This window comes from Lonchura striata, chromosome Z, assembly GCF_046129695.1.
Source record: "Lonchura striata isolate bLonStr1 chromosome Z, bLonStr1.mat, whole genome shotgun sequence".
Taxonomy (NCBI): Eukaryota; Metazoa; Chordata; class Aves; order Passeriformes; family Estrildidae; genus Lonchura; species Lonchura striata.
Genome location: NC_134642.1, coordinates 28,473,831 through 28,496,421, shown reverse-complemented (window position 1 = coordinate 28,496,421; position 22,591 = coordinate 28,473,831). Strand labels below are relative to the sequence as shown.

General features: G+C 35.5%; 1 protein-coding gene across 1 annotated transcript in view; it reads left to right on the top strand.

Annotated features, from left to right (window-relative positions):
- The window catches only part of RGS7BP (regulator of G protein signaling 7 binding protein), a 34,616-nt gene extending 12,248 nt beyond the window's left edge, over positions 1-22,368 (top strand). Inside the window, exons 3-6 of the mRNA XM_021534374.3 lie at positions 10,319-10,449; positions 18,311-18,458; positions 19,754-19,824; positions 21,335-22,368. Of these exons, the coding sequence (XP_021390049.1) occupies positions 10,319-10,449; positions 18,311-18,458; positions 19,754-19,824; positions 21,335-21,426 (442 nt within the window). The 3' untranslated portion in view covers positions 21,427-22,368. The remainder of the gene's footprint in view (positions 1-10,318; positions 10,450-18,310; positions 18,459-19,753; positions 19,825-21,334) is intronic.
- The last annotated feature ends 223 nt before the right edge of the window (positions 22,369-22,591 follow it).

The following is a 22,591-nucleotide window of genomic DNA, read 5'->3' as shown; positions in this document are numbered from 1 at the left end:
ATTATTGCTATAGTGCTTTCTAAATAACGCATGTAGATATTACATTTTTATCATTGTTTTAATAATTAATTTCTTTTGAAATTGATTTTTAAATGTCGATTTGCTGGAATTCTAAGCCCTAGCATGTAACAACACATAGTGACTCCTGTTGCTATGTCTTAGCGCGTCATGTCACAAGTAGAATCAGTTAATAAGATCTTCTTGAGCAAAAACCAGAGTATTACTAATTTATGTTAGTAAGTAGTGCCTCACAAGGGTATGTAGAGATAAATTTTAGAAGGTATTTGAAGATAGAAGTGTAGCTGATAATGAGCCTTTCAAGTTATGCTAATTTCTATGCCCACAAAAATTAGGAGTACCAGAGAAGCCTGCATGGTTCGAAATTAATGTTAGACCAATCAAAAAAAAATTTTATTGCAGTATTTCTGAAAAAAATAATATACACTTCATACCTATCTTGACAGATGTAAATAAAAGTTGCATTTGTGCTAATCTGTAACCAAGATGGCCAAGAAGAGTGCCTTTGTTGTCCCCATTAGGCCCACTGCATTGAGACCTGTTTCAATTGCGTATTTGAGTATTTCTCCTCTGTAGGTTTCTAACAAAACACAGCTAAAGCTAAGAATTTAGTGATGAGTTTTTAGTGCTTCTTTCTTGATCATTTTCCTACATACTGTTCAAATAAGAAATCCCACAAGGCTGCAATTTTGGGTGATAGACACTTTGCATTTGTTCTGTTTAGCTTGGCTTAATATTGTTCTCAGAAACTACTTCTGATTCTCACTGAATCTTATAAAGCCAGACTAGGTTGCCAGTATGTTCATATATCTTAAGAGAAGTGAAAACATGAGATAATCAAGTTATGCATTAGAAGGGCTTCAGCATGAGCTCTTAGAATTATATACATACTGGGATTTTGCTTCTGATTTCTTTCCTCTTTTTTTTTAAGTCTTGGACTGAGAATTGCTGGTTAACGGAAATGCTCTTACTAATGTTCAGTATTTTTCAACGTTCTGGAACACTGGAACCATTTTGATTCTGTGCCCTTCACTGAAATCAGCCAATGGCATTGCCAATTTAATTGTGCAGGGCCATGCAATTAAGAGCATGTTTTTCTCACAACCCATGTTTGGTCATGCTCTTTCAAGTGCTGCACTTCTGTATAGTCAATTAAGAAAAAACTTTACACTTACTGTGAGCTGCATGGTACATGGAGGCTTGCTCTAGTAACAGTACCAAACAGCAGCTACTCTTAACAGCATCATCAGTACCTTGCAAGATCAGTCTCCAGCCGTGAGAGATACCAGTTCTGTCCATCTTCCACTGGAAAAATTCCAAAATTCCAACCAGTTTCAACAAGGTGTACAAAATTTGTAGTTTTTCTAATTGTTTTATCACTCTGTTTCTGAACAATTAATTAAATATTTGAAGCCATTATCTCGGCATTAAGATCTCAACACAACATTAAGTGAATCATTCCTTAATTCAGAATCCTTCCAGTATTACCAGTTAAATGCTGTTTAAATTCATGTTTTAAAATTAAAATATACTGAAGCGTTGGCTGTTATTTGGCAGAAATTTCTCCTTGATGGGAATATTTATAGATCTACATTTACATTTTCCACATAATTTTTAACTATTGGAAAAATAATACACTGAATTATTTGTATATTAACATAGGAGCTCTTCTCTTCTCTTCTCTTATATTCCCTTTTTTATCTTGCTGTTCTTATCTTTCATAAGAATACTTCCGTCATGAACATTTCCTGGCAGCAGATCCGGTGTAAGAATTCAAATACTGGCATATTAAATTCTGTGCTCACTCAAAGTTGTTGAAGAAAATGCTTTACCATTTCAGAAGAAAACAAGTTTGCATTTATTGTCTGAGCAAAGAGGAGCTGACACTTCGTATCTCTGTCTGTCACAGCAAGACAGATCATTGCAAATGTACTGTTGTTAACCTTGGCAGCATGGCAAATGGTTGAGTGGCAAAATATTTAGAAGTGCCATGTTTATACAGCAGCTTCCAATTATTTTCAGCAGTTCTAGAGCTGTTACTGTGGTGAAACAGCACTATCCACCCATATGCATTTACAAGCCCTCAAAAAAAAAAAAAAAAAACCAACACCAACAAAGCAGCGTTTGGTGCTTGGGAATATTATAACAGCTGCAACCACACTATGTAAGACTGAGCACAGGGTGAGGCTGTGTGCTGAAGAAACAATCTCTTCATGCAGAGCGAAGAGCTCCAGTGCAGCAAAGTTGTGCACATTCCAAAGTCTGGGCATATAATTTAGCTGCAGACCTACCCAAAGCAGTGTGTGTACAGCCTTTTGCAATTCATTTGCATAATTCAAGACTCAGAAACAAGTAGCATGTCTGTGCAGCTGCTAATATACAAGACTGAAGGAAGACTTCATGGAGAAATCCTTGTTTCCCAAGCAGCAAAAAGGGCTTTTCAAAGAGGGGGAAAAATGCCAGTTCACAAAATCAAGTGAAGATCAAAGCAGGATTAAAAATCTGAAGTGAAAAAATTGCAAATCTTTTTGCTAGAATACTGCTTCCTGAACACATTTTATCAACAGATGGTTTTAAAAATTTCTTTCTCCATATATGAATTTAAATTCAGGAAGCTAATCTATTTCTTTTTTCCTTCTCTTTCCTTCTTTTTTTTTTTTCCTTTTTTTTTGACACATTCAAGTTTTCTCAGTCTCTCAGCTGTGATTTCTAACTACTCTTATAGATTTGATTGTGAAGTATCTGGTGGAGCTGTGTGAGATTCTTCTACTGATTCTATAACACAATTTCTTTTTCACTTGGAATATTTCTATATGGAGGTATTTCAACATTCTTTTTCTTAAAAAAAAAAAATACTCTGAGGTATAAGTGTGACATATTCAAGGCACTCCTAGACGCATTTAATACATAAAAAATCCCTAACACTACCTTATTCTGAACAACCTAGTAATATCTACTGGATGCAGTGTTTTCTTTCTAGTTTAGAATTGTAGCAGTCACAGTATTGATCTATCTGACCAACAGACCAAAAGTAATTGTTAATGTGTTATAGCTCTTAACCAAATCACAGTGAAACTTAAAGAACATCTTTCCTTCAGTTTGAAGAGTTAAATAGGTAGTTTGTAATATTTTTGAGAAAAAGCAAATACATTGTTCCTTGCCTTGTCTCATTTTAACATACTTTACAACCACTCTGGTTTTCTCATTTTGAAATATGGAAAACTAGAAATCTGAGTTACAAATGGATAGGAGGTATCCAGATCACTTTAATGCTTTATGGAACGTTTTTTGGAAAAAATATATTGAAATTTATATTCAAAGAAGGTACTTATGACAGAAATAAAATGGAAAGAGGAAGTGTCACAAATCTGAGGAATCATCTGGTTTAGTGTCCTGTGAATGGTCAACAGCAGATGGCATCACTTGCCTGCAGCAGAATTCCTTCTAAATCCAGTATGTTTCCAGGTTATTGTGACCTAGATCCTACAGCATCAAATATATGAAGCATCTAATTTTCCTTCAAACTCTCTGGAAAGTTTGACCCTATTTGTCCACACAAATCAGAGCCAATTTCATAAATGACCTCACATCAGATACTAGTTTTTATAAAATTTCTATACAATTGTTAATCAAAGGAACTGGATGGGAGTTTAGGTATGAATCCATTTGTATTTTGCAGACTTTTGAAAGGCAGAGTTTATAAATCATTCATTAACAAATTGTGAGTGATTAACAGACATTTTAAGTAACACAGAAGCTTAACTGAAGTCAAAGGGCAAATCCATGGGCAGCATGACTATCAGCTGCCTGCAGGGAATTTAAAAGAGTTGGGTTTGAGCTTGTTGGAAGGCACAAACCTATCTGTGCTTTCTCTACATTTTTATCAAATTAATTTGAGAACAACTTGTTGATGCTGACAAGGCTGTGTTCTGAATAGGAATTTCTTTGATAAGCATACGAGTTACTGCATATACAGCTAATGTCACTGTCTCCTTCTTGGTTAGCATAGATCTTTTCTGGAAGGTCTGTGTAATGGTTTCAATTTATCTGTTCTTTGGTATCATATCATTTGAGGCTGTGAGATTTTTTTTGTTCAGCTGAGGCTAAAGCTAACAAGTCTGACTTGAGAGCTCACCCAAAGTTTTCTTTCATCTAACTGGACACCACCTTCTCAACAAGTAATAACCTGCAGAGAAAAAGGCCCTATTCAGCTCATATTTGACTAGTGCAGAAGTCTTCTGGATTTCTCTAAAGTATAAGCAAGGGTCAAACAACTAAAGAATGGAACAATGAGGTTAGGGTGTGGTGGTCAAGCCCTCTATTTTGTTATTTTGGGTTTTTGTTTGGTTGGTTGGTTGGGTTTTTATTTGTTTGGGTTTTTAATTTTATGAGAACTAAAAAATGTAATTGAATGCAATTTCATTTGGAATTCTGAGTACTTTAAAATATCCTGCTGGGGATTTTAAGCTTAACTTATTTTGAGACAACAGCCAAACTCACACCCAATTGCTTGCTCACTCACTCCTCAGCAGAATATAAGACAGGAAGAGCAGGAATGAGAAAGATTAAGTGGAAATAAAGATAGGGACAATGACTGTCTGTAGAGCAGGAAAGACTTGGGAAATATTACCCTGATTTATCGCCAATTAAAATAAAAATAATTACTAATTCAAGTAATAGGAAGAGAAAAGAAACATCAAGCTAGCACCTTTTCTGCTTGGCTTCCACGCTAAACTTCACTCCAGACTCCTCTACCCACCCCCACCCTCCTGAGCAGTGTAGGTGGGATGGGAATATGGGGTTATAGTCCATAACCAATCTGCTTTGTTTCTCCTTCCTCCTCACAAGTCTCAGCTGTAGTGTGGGCTTCTCCACAAGCAGCAATCCTGTCAGGAAAATCTGCTCTAGCATATAGGTTCTCCACAGGTGGCAGTTCCTTCAGGAACATCCATCTGCTCTTGTGTGCTCTGTGGGCTGCAGGGAAGATCTGTTCTGCCATAGAGAGCCTCTTCCTTTCTCTTACCCTCATCTTCCCTCTTTGTTTCTTACTCCTTTTTTTCCCCTCACTCCTTCTCCCTGTGGCTATTTTTGCCCCTTTTAAAAATAAGTTTTTTGTTCAGCAGATAGGTTCAACTGTGTCCTACCAAGGATCCCTTGCAGAACTGCAGGAACTGGCTGTGTCCAGCACAGGGAAGACCCTCGCCTCATCCCACAAAGGGTACCCTGTTCCAGCCATCACTACCAAAACATTACAACTGCATCCTACATACTTAGTATTACCTAGAGTGGAGTTTTACATGAAATCTCTTGTTTCAGTTCTGTTTTACTCGTGTACTGAGTGATTTATGATTGGTTTTGTCCTCTAGTGGAATAGTTTCGATAGTGCTCTAGTAATTTACCTATTGCCCATGCTTGAGTTAGTTCAGCCATTGAAACTGAATTCTGAGGGAAGAAGTCTAGAAAATTCTGGTGTGTGATTCCAATAGTTTCAAGCCCTCTTTTTTTTTCCTTTTTCTTTCCTTTTTTTTTTTTTTTTTTTTAAATAATATTATAGTTGTATCTAAATTGTTCTAGTATGGAAATACCTAAAATGTTATCAGCCTGGGCATTAGCAATGTCTACAGTATGAGTCACTGCATTGTGGTTTTATTCTGCTGGTTGTATCTTATACTCAGATTGACTCCATCAAGCTTATCAGAGTTACAGGAGATTTACACTGTTCTAACAAAACTAAAGATATGATCACATGTCTTCTCTTACTGTGAACGCTGTTGTAACTGCTTCAAAACAACAAACAACAATCTGATTTAATAAGAACAGCACTGCAGTAATTTATGGGTCTGTTGGGGAGAAAAAGCCCTCCTTTTTTCCTGGCTAGACTGGGTGGGGAATAGCAATTGTATCACAGTATTGCACAAGTAGAGAACAACAAACCAACACATGGCACTGAAGCTGATAGCAGTTTGTGTACATTTTTAAAAAAATAACCCCCAGCAAATGGAAGGAACACAAATAAGAATATTTTATCATGTATGGTTACATGATAAAGAAATAAGCAATCTGTTTAAGATACAAAAGCAGCAGCAGGTTTAGTAGGCTGTTGAACTGAGCTGTAATCACAGGTGCTTCTGGTACTTTGGTATGTAGAGGGATTAAGTTTATCTCCTCTTCAGTATTTGTCACACTTCATATCCGAACAGAAGCACCATGTGTCTGAGGTAAGTTTTAATTTTCATCTTTTTCATCCTACTGCTTTATATTTCTTAACTACGGCGTTTCAGACACTAACTTAAAATACAATCTAGTAGGTAATATTTGTGGACAGTAATTTTTCACAGCTCATCAAACCAACTTAAATTATATTTCAAAGGAAGTACATATATGGAGCATAAGACAGAATTCGATGATTTAATTTTTGCTTCTGGCTGGACAAATGTTTATTTTCCTTTGACTTTGAAGACTAACAAACTTCATTATATGTCTAGATAGTTCTTTTGGCATATAGTATTCTGGAATTACTAATACTTTTATTTGGATTTAAGCATAGAATTTGTCAAAACAGTGCTTTTACAAAAAGGCTTATCAAACCCTTCATATAGCTTAGCTACTCTTTTTTTTGCTAGAGATAGTACATCTATTTTTTAATGTTGTTGATACTAAAAGTAAATGCTGTTCTGTTGTAAATGTATGACTAACATTTTTAAGTTAAACTGAGAGTTAGACCATAATAATTTTTCAGGTTTTAGTCTTATTTTTTCTTAATTTCACTTAAATTTAACTAATTTCAATGCAACTGTGAATGTTGGGCACCTGTGGGAATTCAGGAAAATCTCAAGGTGCTTCTCAATTGTAACCAACATTCTGGCAGTACAATAAAATAATCTGTCAACTATTTTAGAGGGGAAATATTTTTTTAAATGAATTTTTACTCTTTTCCTTTGCATTTAAGGAGGAGCATTTTAATTTTTTTTTTATTTTTTTTTTAAATAATTACCAAAATAGCTGCATTTATCACTTAATGACACTGGGTATTATATCGTTGGTGTAAGAGCTCCCTCTATAGGTTTTATTTTAAATCTCAGTATAGGGATATAAGGGAAGGAAATTCTCACTTCTTGGCAGTGCTTTATAAACATATTCAGTTCATCAGCATTACATGATTTTTTTTAAACAGTAGGTTTTTGTGGAAAGAAAACCATCTATTTTACCAATGGTTAAAGCAAGAGGACATAATAGATTTATTACAGGTTTTCTAGACTTACTTTTGTCTTTACAAAAAATTATACAATTAATAGAAGCCTGATAAACTGCAAAACTTAAGCTGCTGTTTTATGTTCACTTTTGTAAGTGAAATGTATACGTTTGTATACGTTTTATACCATCAACGAGTTGCTGGTCTGTGTCTCATGGGCCGGTGCTCAGTGCTGCATTAGCTCTCATATATCCAGGTGCATATAAACTATTAAATAGCTCTGTTGCAAACACAATGTAGCACAGCATTGTATAAGATTGTGTTATATGAGGCTTCTCTTGAATAACTTCAGTGGTCTTCATAAAAAAATGAGCTAGACTAACTGAACAGCTGACTTGGGGGATAATATTAGAAGTTTGCATGAACTTTCATTTGTATATAATTATTAATTTGGTATATAACTATTAAGTAATAGTTAATAATAGTTAATAATTAATGTATTGTACCCAGCATTCTGAAATTTATATCTGTACTAGCCCCGATTCAGCACTTCTCATGGCATGGCATTGTAAACACAGAAATAGAAAAATTGATAATACTTTAAAAGGAAATGTTAAGCCCTGTGCACAGAATGAAAGGATTATAAAATAAATCTTTGTAGGCATTCATATCAGAGTGTTTGGCTTTCAGAGATGAAAATGAGGCCTATATACATGCATAGAAGCAAATTGTTTGGTCGCAAACCAGTGGAATTGTTGTGGTTATTACTACAACTAAACAGTAATTAAAATAGTTTGAGACAATTAGTGAGGGTACTGGGCTGGAAATTATTCTCATTGTATAAACTCTGTATAATATTTTCCTTTAGTATTGCTGCTGTTACTCTGGATTTGCAAGTGAGAGAAGAATTTTGCCTGTAGTCCAGTTAGAAATGTTTTATATTCTTGAGAAAACAAGAATGGGTCAGAACATGCATATATTGTTGATGTTTCTAGCTCTTACTCTCATGCTGTTCATAAATATAGTTTGCAAATAAAACCACACTAGATTTATGACAGTGTGGTAAATCTGAATTGGCTCATGAGTCGAGCATCTTATTTATAATTGCCACCTTCTTCACAATTAAAAATTCTGTCACTAAGAGCAAAAATGTTTTAAAGAAAAGTTTTCACCATTTTTGCTTTATTGGAATTTAATAGCTGTATAAGGAAAACACTGTTTCCTTATACCTGTGTGCAGACCCTGAAATCTTTTTGTCAGTGACAGCTGGAAAGGAACATTGTAAATTATAAATAAATATTTCAATGTTCCTGTAGTAGCCATGACTTCTGAGAGGGTCTGAGGAATTCTAACTATATGAAATAGTGCAGAGAAAAATAGAACAGCCATATTTATGTTTTATCTAAGTCAGGTACAAGGAAATTACTTTCTCACTATGTAGTGTCTTTCTCTTAGGGATAGACTTGTGGTTAAATAATGCTAGTTTTCAGAAGAGCTAGACAGATTCAGTTTGTCTCACATGAGAAAGGGGAGTAAAACTATCTCCCAATCAAAAGAACTCTCATCACTGAGCAGAAAAGGGTTATTACCATCTCTGGTGGCTTAAATTTTTTGGAAGTTCTGCTTTACACAAGAACATGTATGAGCAAATCCCCTTCAGTTGGAATAGACAAGTCAATGGCTTCAGGGCAGAAGAAATCTTGGTCACAGAGAAGTGTTCAGGCATCTAGGAAACTTAAGCAGAAAGTGAACAGGCTTGTGTGTCTGTTGGTGGGGCTTCAGGACTTAGCAGTAAGTTTGAAGACCTACATTTTGGATGTACATCCTAAATATGGAAAGTAACTTGAACTCTGAGTAGTTTGTGCTCATTGAGAAAAGGACTGCAACAAGAAGTGATGCACACATTGTGGGAGGGGAAGCAGAATTCAAAAAGAACACTTTTTGTTCTGTACTATAGCTTTATTCTGTATTTATGGTAAGATGCAGAAAGTATTGTGCATGATAATTTTTCAACAAATCAAGACTTCAGAAGTAGAAAAGAAGATGTGGCTTGGGAGAAATAAAAATACTACAGTCTAGCCAAAAGAAATAAAGCTCCTAGGATGGGCAGGTTTATTACCATGTGTTTGGTGTAGCTCCTGTCATAACAGACTATAGCAATGGTAATTTATGCTCCAGTAATTTCCTGCCTCTTTGATGATACCTACTTTGTAATGGATAGGTAGGTGGAACCAATCATTCTTTGTCTCTTCCAATTCCAGCATAATTTCTCTTCAATCTTTAGTGTGTTTTTGGTCATTTTTTTCTTTTTTAGCCTAATTTTGTTCTTGTTTAATCACATTTGTGATTGTAGTGCTTTCCACTTCTGTGATTCCAGCCTACAAAAGTGATACTTAATGTCTGATTTTACAACTAGACATGAGAATTGGTTCCTAAGTCTGGGTAAATTATTTTCTTGATAATAATTCCTAAGCAATTAAATGGAGGTGTAGGATTTAAATTTTTGTTTTTGAGATTGTTAATACTTTCCTGGAAAAAGTCTTGTGCATCCCATTCTCCTCACTGCAGTATCATATCACTACTAATTTAAATATGGGGGAAGACAAGTTTGGACAGAATATATAGAATGAGTAGGCTAAAACTAACTTGTTTCTGATGAGAGCATCTTCAAAGTAGTTGATTGTGTTTGATACAGGATTTGTAATCTGAACGGGGACTGTTAAAGTGGCCCAGTAATCTCCTGCATCTGTGTCAAAACCAAGGGTAACTGAAACTGGATGGCAAAAGAAGGCTTCAGTCTCAGAGAAAATACTTATCCAAAGTATTTAAAGAGAAGCTATCTCAGTCACTTATTTGCCCATTTCCCGAAAACATGCAGAGGAGATAATAAGGACATGCAGTTTTACCAAAGATAGCCCAACCAAGTTCAGCGATGTTAAGCCTAGAGTTTTATAGATCTAATAATTGTTTCTAAATACTGTTAGGTAGAAAAAGCATAATAGTTTGTGAAGCAGACTCTGATGTGGTTGCCACAGTAAGGAAGTGGATTTTATGACCCTCACATTCTTCTAGTCTCATTCCTAACTGAATTTTTCTCTTTTATTTCAGCCCAGAAGATGGTGAAATCCATCCTGAAATCTGTAGACTATATATTCAGTTGCAATGTTGCTTAGAAATGTACACAACAGAAATGCTAAAGTCCATATGTCTGCTAGGATCACTGCAGTTTCATCGGAAAGGTACTGAATTGCACAAATATGCAGATACTTGTTTTAGAAAAAGAACAATCTTTTGGGGCACGTCTGGGGATTCATGAAAGACAAAACACTGTCCTGGTTTTGGCTGGGGTTGAGTTAATTTTCTTCATAGTAGTCATCACGGAGTGATGTTTTTTGGATTTGCACTGGAAGCAGTATTGATAATACAAGGATGTTTTAGTCATTGCTTAACTCACACAAGGTCAAGATTGTTTCTGCTCCTCACCCCACCCCACCAGCAAGGATGCTGAGGGGGTCCAATGAGTTGTGAGAGGACAGCTGACTTCAGCTGACCCAAGAGATATATCCCAGAACATACAGCATCATGCTCAGCATATAAAGAGGGGGAAGATGGAGGAATGTGAGGATTTCAAAATGATGGCATTTGTCTTTCCAAGTCATGAGGTAGCTTTGTTTTCCTGGGGATGGCTGAACATCTGTCTACCCATTGGGAGTGGTGAATAAATTCCTTCTGTTGCTTTGTTTGCATGCATGTTTTTTGCTTTATTTATTAAAGTGTCTGTACCTCAACCCAGGAGTTTTCTCACTTTCACCCTTTGAGTAGTCTCCCTCATACCACCAGGGGCAAGCAAATCATCAGCTCTGTGGGGCTTCATTGATGTCCGAGGTTAAATCACAACAAGCACCAAACTGTAAAACAAATTTTATATATATATATATATATATATATATATATCTGTAGATAGGTTTTCATTTACTAAAAAGGAGCTCTATTTCTGTTTTTCATCATTCTTACAGAAGTGTGTCTTATCAGGTATGTATCACTAATGTCCTCACCGCTTAAAATTCTGATTCTTTTTTTAAAAAGGGTGGTTCCTTAAGTTTTAGCTGTCATTAGTCAGATGGGTGGGCAAACTTAGTAATGTTATTAGACATATGTCGGGCAAGATATGTTTTTAATAGTGTTGCCATTACTATTAGTTTTCTTATCTAACTGCTGCTTACCTCTTACTTCTGGTTATCTTTTACTGGTCCCAGTAAATTGTTCTTATCTTAACCCGTGATCTTCACCTTTTGTGCTTCCAATTCTCAACTCTACCCTACCCCAACAGAAAGAGGAGGGGGACAGTGAGTGGCCTATGGTTTGGAAGAATGTCAGTGATAGCACTAAATTGGGGAGTATCATTCCTAAAACACTACCATAGCAAAAGGCAGATAAATACTGTTCAAAAGATACCTACCCTTATAAAAGAAAATACTAAACTTGGTACTGAAAGATGTTCTCACTTCAGTGAAAATGCAGCTCTCTAATAATTTCATACTTGATTAGGTACCTACTGAAAGGAAGATGTAGAAATGCTGATAATTTACCGAATAGTTTACTTAGTAACCTCATTGCTCAGTGATGGTACAGGCTGATTAGGGCTGTTGCAGTGCTGATTGTAACTACTCTTTCCCCAGACAGTATTTCATCAATAAAAAAATAGGTAAAGCAAGGAAAAGTTCTGTAATGAACTGCAATAAAGATCTTATAATGAACCTGTTGCATTTCCTGTCATACTAAAAAGTTCTGTAGTGTAATTTTCATATCCACCTGTAGAATACTGCTAAAGCCAGGGATATTTTTATTATGAAAGTAAGAATGGGAGATTTATTTGTAAATGCTTAACTGTGGTTCTCAATTATATTCTCAAATCAAAAATAAGTCTACAAAATAGGAAGAGAGAGAATTAGCAGAGCCATTGTAGAACTAGATAATAGTAGCTGTCGAAATGAGTCACCTTTTTTAAGACAGATTGTACTGCATTTCCTAGCATTTGCAACAGTTGTCAAACCATTTGCTGAACTGCTGAAAGTAAATAACTTAAAGTGACCTGAGTAACTCTGAAATGTCTCCCCCTTTTGCTTCTGGATGGAATCTACATTAATAACTTAAACTAAACATCAAAAAGTTGGATAAGAGGAGTTACACCTTTGTTCCTACCTTGCAGTACTTTGATAGGCTTTAGTTTCTCAGCTTACCACAGAGAGAGTCATGGTAGTTATTCTGTCCTTACCAAATAGTGATTTTTATCCTTGCCAAATAAAGTGCTTTAGAGATAAACACAGTAACTTGGCTCCTAGTTTCTGTGACATTCTTTGGAAAAAATACATAGTAAGCAAAAACTAAATTATGACAGTAATTCAAATAATTTGAATATCCAATAGACAATAGCTTTTTTATATTAAATATTTAGTGTTGGCAACTAAAGAAGTATTGCAAGGGTATCATGCAATGTTGGAAATTCCAGTCCTATGTTAATTGTTTTTTCACCATGAAGGTAGCTGCACACTAGACAGGCACCCAAAGGGGCTGTGAAATATCCATTCTTGGATATACAGATAGCTCAAATAGTCCTGAGCAGTCTGACGCAAGTTTGCCCTACTTTCAGTGGGATGTTAACACTGGATAACTTTGCAACTTATTATTCTATGTTCTGACAGAACATACTGTTTTCAAAGGAGCATTCTGAACCCATACTATTCGTTGATTTCTTTACTTACAGAGAATGATACATTAGTGTAGGCGAAGTGCATAAATTTATCTCTAGGAAGGAAAGAGACAATAACTTCACCATTATAAAATATATTGTGATGCTGCTGTGTATAGGTGTCTAGGTTTGGAAAGACAGGTGTCTGCTAAGAAAGGCAGGAGTCTCTCCTGAAATTTAAAAATGTAGACCCCTTCTCTCCAAATTGATATAAATTTGAAATTAAATGGGATCTCAGGCAAAAATATGGAAGCAGGAATAACAGTTCTTTATTAGGGAAGAAATAAAAAGATAAAATAAACAATGCAGTGAACCAAAATAACATTGACAGAGTCAGAATACAACCTGCCACCCTGCTGGACAGGGTGTTGGTAGCAGTCCAATCGGAATTGTGGCTGCAGTCCTCCCTGGAGTGTCAGGAGGTGGTTCTGTCAGGTGTGGTTCTGTTGGAGTAGTGATCCTGTAGAAAAGGGTGCAGTCTTCCTCTGAAGAGGCAGTGGAAAAGGCAACTGTTCCTCTGGAAAATCCAGTGCAGAAAAAACTGCTGGTGGGCCAGAATCTCAAGACTACATGCAGGTAGGAATGCTTGGCTCCTCCCTCTGGGTGGAGCATCTCACATAGGATGTTATAGTTCTTATCAATCAGGCAGTGACATCCAATGGTCCATTATCAGCAGATGTCTCCCAGAAGGGGAGGAGATAAGGAAAAACTGCCTACTTAACACCAGACAGCTGCCATACAGATGGTAAAATAGAATACATCTTGCTTTTCAATCTGGGACAGCAGATTTTTTATTTCTCCACTTGTTTAGTTTTTCACAGGTCTTTAATCATCTGAATGACCATATTAAAAAAAAAAAAGTTTCTTGAGTAGAAGGAGTACTGCCCTTATAACCTTTGCTTAACCTGTAAGTCTGTGTGTCTAGTGTTCTTGTTGTGTATGGAAGCTCATTTCTGTGGGTAATTATTTTCCATTTGGATGTAGTATTTCACTTCTCTAGCCCTCTTACTTCCAGACAATTTGTATGTTAAGTTTTTAAACCTCCCATGAGATTTCACCAATTCATGTTCTTACTCAGGAGGCTGCAGAGATTCAAATAGAACGACATGCAGACTGTTCTCAGTCACCTGTGGCTTATAAATAATAATGTGGGTATTGGTACCTTGATCAGAATTTATCAAACAAGCTATTGAACTGGTAAAACTAAGGCAGTGGGCTGATGCTGATGTTCTTTTCCTAAGAGAAATTCAGCCAGCAGGAAGGAGATGTCTTACTAGGAAAGCTATTCCCTTAACAAAACACCACACAAAAATTTGAAGGTCTGAGCTCTAGATCTTTTGACTGCCTTTCACAGCACGTATCTTCTCATATCTCCTTATCTTTCTTTTCAGCTGAACAAATATTCCTTTATTTGCTGTATCAATCTTCCTGTACAGAAATTTCTTGCATGTTTTAGAATTAATTACTGCTGTTAGAGAACCACTACTAGGAAAACCAGATAGTCTGTTATCTCTTTGAGATGTAACTACCACAGTGGGGCCAAAAACCATAATATTTGTAGCTGTGTTATGAAGTAAATAAGCTGAGGTAAGTGCTCTTCAGTAATTTTTTTTTATAAGATACATACACTACAAAAGTCCGGTGTTGAGAATATATAATGATTCAACAGTTTAGCATTCAGAAAGTTTGCAAAGAGCACAAGGAATCATACCTAAGTGTCTTTATCAAGGGTTTTGTAGTTACTAAGTCTTTGGCTACCTAAACATTTATTCTATTACTCTGCCTTTCTATAATCCCAGGAGTTCTGGCTAACTAGTGCACATATAAATACTTATTTGAGCATACATCTTTCTTTTATCCTAGTTGTTTACTATCATACATTTTATTTATTGCACACCATTAAAAAAAAATAACAGTTATTGAGATTTGTGAGTCCCACGTCACATGTATAAACACAGGTGAAGGCAGAAGGATACCAGCACTAACCAAAGTGATGAGTACCTGTGTAGTCATGCAAAAAAGGCAAGAAGTGAGTCTTACAGGAAAATCAAGCATGCATACTACTTGTGTTTCATGCAAGAAATTAACATCGTTAATTATTTTATTTCCAGTGTGTATTTTATGATAACAATTCCTTAAAATAGTACCTAAAAGTGATAGCTTATGCTACCAACTACAGAAATAAACCCTTGGTTCAGTGGAGAGATTTTTTGCTTTTTGGCTTTGTTTAAATGACATGCTTTTTAGAGTTTTGAAGGGGAAAGGAAGGATTATTTAATGATTGTGCTACAATCTCAGTGTTTTATTTAAAGACTGGTAGATATGCATTATTACTTACACATATCACTTATGCAAGAGGGGTAAGACGCAAGTGTGTAGAAGAGCACACAGGTTTGGAGAAACAGAATCAAGAGATCACCCATTCTTACGTGGACACTGAAGAAGTGAAGGAATGGGACAAGAACAGCCATGGAAGGAGGGTAACAATTTTCACCACAGAATTGTTGTTCCTATTCCATTTTCTTTAATAATAGTACTTCCAGTGAGACAGTCTCCATCCAAGTTCTGCAGGTCCTGAGTGTAAATGAAGAATTAAATTCTTCAGGCCATTAGCCATATTTGTCAAATAACTTCTTTACTTCCCGCACAATTCTTTCCTGTTCCCCTTTGTAGGTTTTCTTGCTTGTGTACTTTAGCTGTGATACATAGCTTGTGCATTTATCCTTAATTGCCAGGTTAGAAACCCGATGTAAACGCTGCTGTCTTACACTAAAATAAACAAGCAAACAAACTGAATTACTGATGAAAAAAGAAAGAATGCATAATTGCAACTAAAATTATTAAAAATCTTTCCACTGACTACATTGGAAGTAAAATTAAGGGTTCATATCCATTTTTTGAAGTATCTATGACAGAAGATACCCGTATCAGTGACTGTAAGGATGAAAATGTTTAGAAGCTTCTGTTTCCATATAGGCTGTGACCATGGTAGAAATGTTAAGCCTGAGTCATAGATTATTCAAGCAAAGCCTTTATTAGTAGTTGACTCTTTAACTGCTTTCAAGAGACTGAGCAAATCTGAAATTCAAGAAAGGCTTAATGAATTGTTCACAATACAATAGAATTACTGGTAAAGAGCTTTTTCCAGGTGAAAAGAGATCTGTGTCGTTCATTCTGGCAGATGTGCAAGAGCTTGTCTTTGTGCTGATGAAAAGAACATTACGGTTCCTGCTTCTGTTCTCAATCTGAGAAAAAGAACCTTTACTATTATTTCATTTTGTGCTATTACTGTTTCCATTGAAAAACCTTTCACATCCATGAAGGATGCATCTCTACAGCATGTCATTAAAGGTCAGGTCAGAATTCCACCATAGCACTTAAAAATGATGGAAAAATCCATTAATACCCTGTTTCATGAGTAATGCTTTGTGATATCAATGGCACATTAGATGGTTCACCTGAAACCTTTTTAGTGAAAAAGTAACGTGTGAAATATTGGTAACATTATGTTGTGTTATGGACTTCTTGTGATGGGAAAAAATAATGAAGATTATATGACTGAACAATGAAAACTGTACCATATGAATCGTCTTAACAGCAAAAGCTGCAGTTAAGGACAAGAAAATTTCAAGTTAAACATACAGGGTGATACAGAGTATAAAACATGTAATCTGTGAAGCAGGCTAAATCTAGTATTCCACAAAAAATTGAGTAACCTTTCAGCATAAAATCTTGTAGCCAACAGAAAGGTTTTGGTCTCTTTCTCTCTGTCTCTCCTCCCTTTTAACGCCTTCACTTCTTCTACATTTCCACTGCTTCTGGAAAAAGAGTAATATGATCCTTCTTCTCTGGAACTTGCTCCTGGGCATGTAGGGTTTTTGACTGACCTTACTTAAACCACTTCATCAGAAAATACCACATTTTATTTTTCTTTTTTTTGGGGGTAATCTATCATTTCAATGGCTAAAGTGGATCACAGAAGGATTTGACAAAGCACAAGTTAGCAGTGGATGCCAGTTAGCAGCAAAGGACACAGGAGATTCTCATAGAGGCTAAATTTGTTATGGTCATGTCACACACTCTTTAGGATTCATTTAGGTAACTGTGGGCTTCCTAGTGGCTTTGAAGAGCATTCAAACATAAACAAGTATCTTCTGTAGCATAGGCATTCCTAGCTACCTGTTTGAGACAGGTAGCTAGGAATAACTATTTTTCTTTCTTTTTTTCAAGGAAATAACTTATCAGAATGCAACTTTTTAGATAACTTACCCAAAAATGATATCTTATGATCCAGGAAATTCTAGATTTTAATAAAACAAGGTTACCTGCCTAATAGCAGGGATCTATATTTGTGACATGGAACAGCAGTGTACCATGGTCTGCAGTTTTGGCCTCTAGTGTCCCAGAAAAATGGTCTGAGTGACCTGTATTAGCTGGTTTTGTTCTTCATGTACTTTGTCAAACCTTACAGGAACTACTCAGATTTGTACTGATGTCAAAACTTTTCCAATTGCAAAAATTGCTAGATGAATAAAACATGCCCTATGCAACGTTTTTTATGGTTTAAATGGCAGTTGTCTAGGATGCACTCCAGTGTAAATTTTCTTCTGTATTTGGTGCCAGAATTGTACTTGCTACTACAAAAAGGAATGCTATCAGGTAGTCCAAAGGAGATTTGCAGGTTTACCAATTCTTCCAGTGTAAACTCTCTTGAATGCTCCATTATCATGATCCAAGCCTTTATCCCATTCTCTTCCTCACAAAAGCCCTGGAAGATCTGTCATTAAGCACCCCCCCCCCTTCAATTTCAACACTCTATTTAATTTTCATATAGAGAGTCATATATGAAATAGGTAGGTGTCAACACAGAAATTCAGAATGTAATGCATTTGGGCTGTGGGTGATGGCAGCTTTATATTGCTATTAAATCATAAAGTACAAAATTTCATGTTTGTCTTTGGCTTTCCCTCAGTATTGCTGTAGTACTTGGAGGCATGGATTGCAGTGTTCTTTAGTGTCAGAGTTTTGAAGTTGTTTCCAGCATGTGCATTGTTGTTTCCTCACTTTGTTTTGTTTTGTCTTCTGGCTGTTATTTTGTGTTCCATGAGAGCCACTGGAGTTTAAATGAACCCTTTTAAATTGGTAAGAATAACATATGGCAGCACTCTGATTTCTAGCTTGGCATGGTGTGCTCTGCTTCTGAACAGTTCTTACTCAGAGTTTGCATCTAAGCAGTCTTTTTCTCTGTTTGTATTGTGCAAAGTCAAGTTCAAAGCATCAATTAGATAATTTGAGTATCTGTTTTAATCAATAAATAATAGGGATACATGTTTTGTTTAAATATTTTAAAGGAAAAGAACCTTGTGGCCCACCCAAGATCTTAGATACTAAAGTGGAGGAGAGTTCTGAAGTACCCATTTTAGAAGATACATCGTTATCACCTACAGATATTCAACAGCATCTATGGCAGGTTTCCACAGATATTGAAAACACTGAAAGGTATGTGTAGTACTTCATTCCTAAACAAACAAATTTCTTTCTAGGATTTATTTAGTCGTTCTTAATTTGACAGCCAGTGTTGCTACTATGAAAATTATAAGTAAATTAAATAACCTGTTAACTTCTCTGGTACATTTAACAGAGTTTCTGATTTTTTACATTTTCAGAGTTTCTGAAATATGCCAGACTCCAATTATGCATATCAAAATCAAAACCACAGAATTTCAGTTAGTTCTGCAGAGTTTTAAATTTGGAAGTTTTAGGAGAGAAGGGGAATGTTGTAGCAGTATTATCTTACTCTTTTAACTATGCAATTGAAAGACAAAAGACCCTTTACTAGACAGTAATCCTGAATAAAAAAAGTTGATTGCAAAATGAAATCAACTTTTTTTTTGCAAAAAGTCCTATTTTGAGGCTTTGTATACTAAGTTGCAGCTGAGATTTAAATTGTTATCATGCTGATTTGCATAAAGCCAAGTTCTGTTCTACTGGGCCATAATGTGGAGAATAAACAGCACAATTTTTCATAATCATGCTGCTGCATTTCTGAGAACCATTTTATGTGTAGATGAATGAAGCAAGACAGTACTGGATTTAAATCCTGAAAGCATTAGGACATTACAAGCCTGTAGATCTGCCATCTATGTGCAAAACAGAAACTATCTGGAAATTTCTGGCCTCTTTCAAGACATATCAAAATGTGATTTTCTTTTGGAGATGATGTGTTGTTATCATATTTTCCATCATCTGCCTTTCAGAAAATCTAAATGCCAGAGTCCTCTGAAGGCGGGTGAGAATGATAGCCCTGTTCCTAAAATTTTCATTTCATGCACAGTGTTAAGTATCAAGGGTTAGTTGCATATCTTATAATTTTCTTCTGAACAGTGAAACACATTCATGGCACAAGCTACAAAATGCTGTTAAGGGGTATGAAGATAATATTAGTATTAGCTAATATTAGTTTTAAGATATGTTGTGTATTTTGCCACTAGAATCACGTTGTGCCCTCAAGAGGCTTTTATGAGAAATACTCAAGTGCTAGAATAGGTCATAAATTTGAACCAGGTAAAGTTAGTATGACTTTCATAAAAGTGCTCCCCTATTAGTTTTATTGATCTTTGTTTTGGTATGTATCTTCTGATACATGTATGTAAACCAAATGCTTGCTCAATAGATTTTTGTATTTATTGCTCCATTGTTTTTGCATATAATATTTTTGCTATACTTTGAGTCACACCACATGCAGTCTTCAACCTGTTGTTCCATTGTATCTTTTTTAACTGTTGTATCCACAGAGATATGAGAGAAATGAAAAACCTTTTAAGTAAACTCAGGGAGACTATGCCTTTACCACTGAAAAATCAAGGTAAGTTTTGAATTTTTTTTATTTAATAAAAATTAAGATAATTGAGGGGTTTTCCTTCCTTTATATACAAAAAAATCTAGGGGCCTTTAATGGAAACTGCAAAAATAAAAATCTAGGCAAAATCTCTTCCCTACTGATTCAGTGGAGCCAGAATCTAGTATGCGATCTTTGGCCTCTTGAGTTTCACATGAGGTATTCTGGAATTCATAGATACAGTATCCATAGATAAAATAATACACTTTTCCTGGTGATATAAAGGCAGAAGCAGAACTACTTCCCAGTATCTGGAGCCCTTCTTTCTCAAAGGCAGTGAAGGTGTAAATTGCACAGACTATGACAGGGATCTTTTGAGTGATGCGATTTGCTTCACTTCTACAATGCTTGTAGCTTCTGTGACCTGACACTGACTCTGCACAGAAAAGCTACTCACCTTGAGTCTGCCACCAGGCTGCTTTTCCCATAGACAGCTATCAGGCACCCCACAGAAATGCACAGGTGGGCAGGATCTCCATCCTATGCATGTATTTAGCAATGGGCCTTAATTTTGTTGGCATGTTAAATAGTCCACATCTACAGGCACTATCTTTGTTTGTGAGAACAGCATTAAAAAGATAATAATTTTTCTTTTTGATTTCTTCTTGATAATGGGTGTTCCTTAAATGTGGAACTGTCTTTGCACAGTGGCAACTGATGAAATGTACTGAATGTATCCTAGATCTTATCCCAAGTAACTAAGCAGCCTTAGCATTCATCATAATACACTAAGAGATGAATATAGAATGACTGTATTCATTATACAAGTCAGATTTCATGGCAGGATAGCTTGATTGAAAACTATGTTGAAAGGAAAAGGGGAATCACTTGTGATACAGACATACCATTGTAAAGACTGGAAAAGTGATGAAAGATCTAGGCTTAGTCTAGAACAAAAGAGTGTGCTGAAAATAAGAAAGGGAAAGACAAACTGGAGGGATATAATGCATAAAGAAACTTGAATTCAGAACAGAGATAAAGACATACAGAATTCTTCTTTGTTGCCTGGTATCTACACTGCCCTTCAACAATGACCAGAAAATCACTGCCCCCCTGTACAGCAGGACAGGAAGCATCCCAGGGTTTTAAAACTCGGGAGATAATGGCCCAGGATCAGGTAATCATCATTATTATGGAGATCCTGTTAATTAGCATTGTAAGATTCTCAAATGAAAAATTCAGATTATTATTTTTTCTCTGCTCTATGGGATCTACCACATCACAGAAAGGGTTGTCAAGCATTGGAATGAATGCCTAGAGAGGTGGAGGAAGTGTTCAGAAAAGGACTTGGCACTTAGTGCTGTTGTCTGGTCAATGTGGTGCCAGTCAGTTATAGGTTGGACTCAATTTTAAGACTCATAAATGATTCTGTGATTCTGTGATCATGTAGGTGCTGCTAGGACACATAAATGATTAAATCTCTTTTTTGTGCATATGTGTACACACTTGTGTTAAAACGTGGGTTTTTTTATCACAGATGATAGCAGCCTCCTAAACTTGACTCCATATCCACTGGTAAGAAGACGGAAGCGAAGATTCTTTGGATTGTGTTGTCTTGTCTCAAGTTAGAAGTTTAAGCACAGAAGCACCAAGGAAATCATGACTTTGATTAAACCACTATTATTTGACCACTAAAAAGATGAAAATGGCTAATCTTGATTATAAAGCATATTTTCTACACTAGGCTATTCATTTTTGTCTTCTGCTCCATCCCTTTTCAAATAAGGGTTTTAATACTTTCAAATTATGGTGGTCAAAAAATGGCTGTGGAATAGATCTAGAATATTTAAAACTTTTTAAAGTATGTTTTGCATGCTTACTTTCAATCACTAAAAGAAGACACATGAGTTACGATTAATATATAATTTTAGCGGGTTTTTTAATTGTTTGAGCTGCAGCTAAAAGTTTGTGTGTAGTACAGTACTCTTACTAGTATTATATTAAAATCATACTCTTAACAGTCTTTAAGCATAGGAGAAGAACATTTGATCATTCTCTCAGTCTTTAGGAAACTATTTAAGAGCAAAACTATTAAAGTTCTGAGACATTCAAACAATATTGTAACAGATTTTGTACAAAATCTTCCAGTTGCTTTTTGTGCTCTCATTATATTTAGTCTTCCACTGTATCTCAACTTCAAAGCTTTATAGAAAAATATCTTAATTTATAATTAAAAAACCATATGTGAAAATAGGTAGGACTTGTAAATAGAGAGAATAATATCTATAAACTGGACAATGATTAGAAGCAACAAATTTCCTTTTAAGCCAATAATATATCCACAAGCTTTTGGAAAAAAATAAATAATTTATTAAAAGAAGGTGTATTCAAATAAACAGTGTAAAACACAATGCAAACGCATTTTGTTGCCAGTAAAATTCAAAGCATGGTGTCTGCATATCAGGTATTGATCTTATAAGGCATGCCAAAATTATCTCAGACTGTAAGATACTAAACGTTTTACATTGTTAATAAAGTTTTTTATTTAAATTAAATGTTGTCTTGTTTCTAGTTGTATTGCCTATGTATTTTTTTCTAATTTTGTTGTCAAGAGTATTACACAAATTTGTGACAATATTTCCATTTCAACAAGTATATTTACAAAGACAGATTTAAAAAAATATGCATGACTAAATTCTTTAAATAGCACAAAAAAAGGTATCTTCAACATATTTGAAGATTTCAGGTCATGAACTATTCTTAGGCATATATATTCTGAAGCATCTGAAATGGG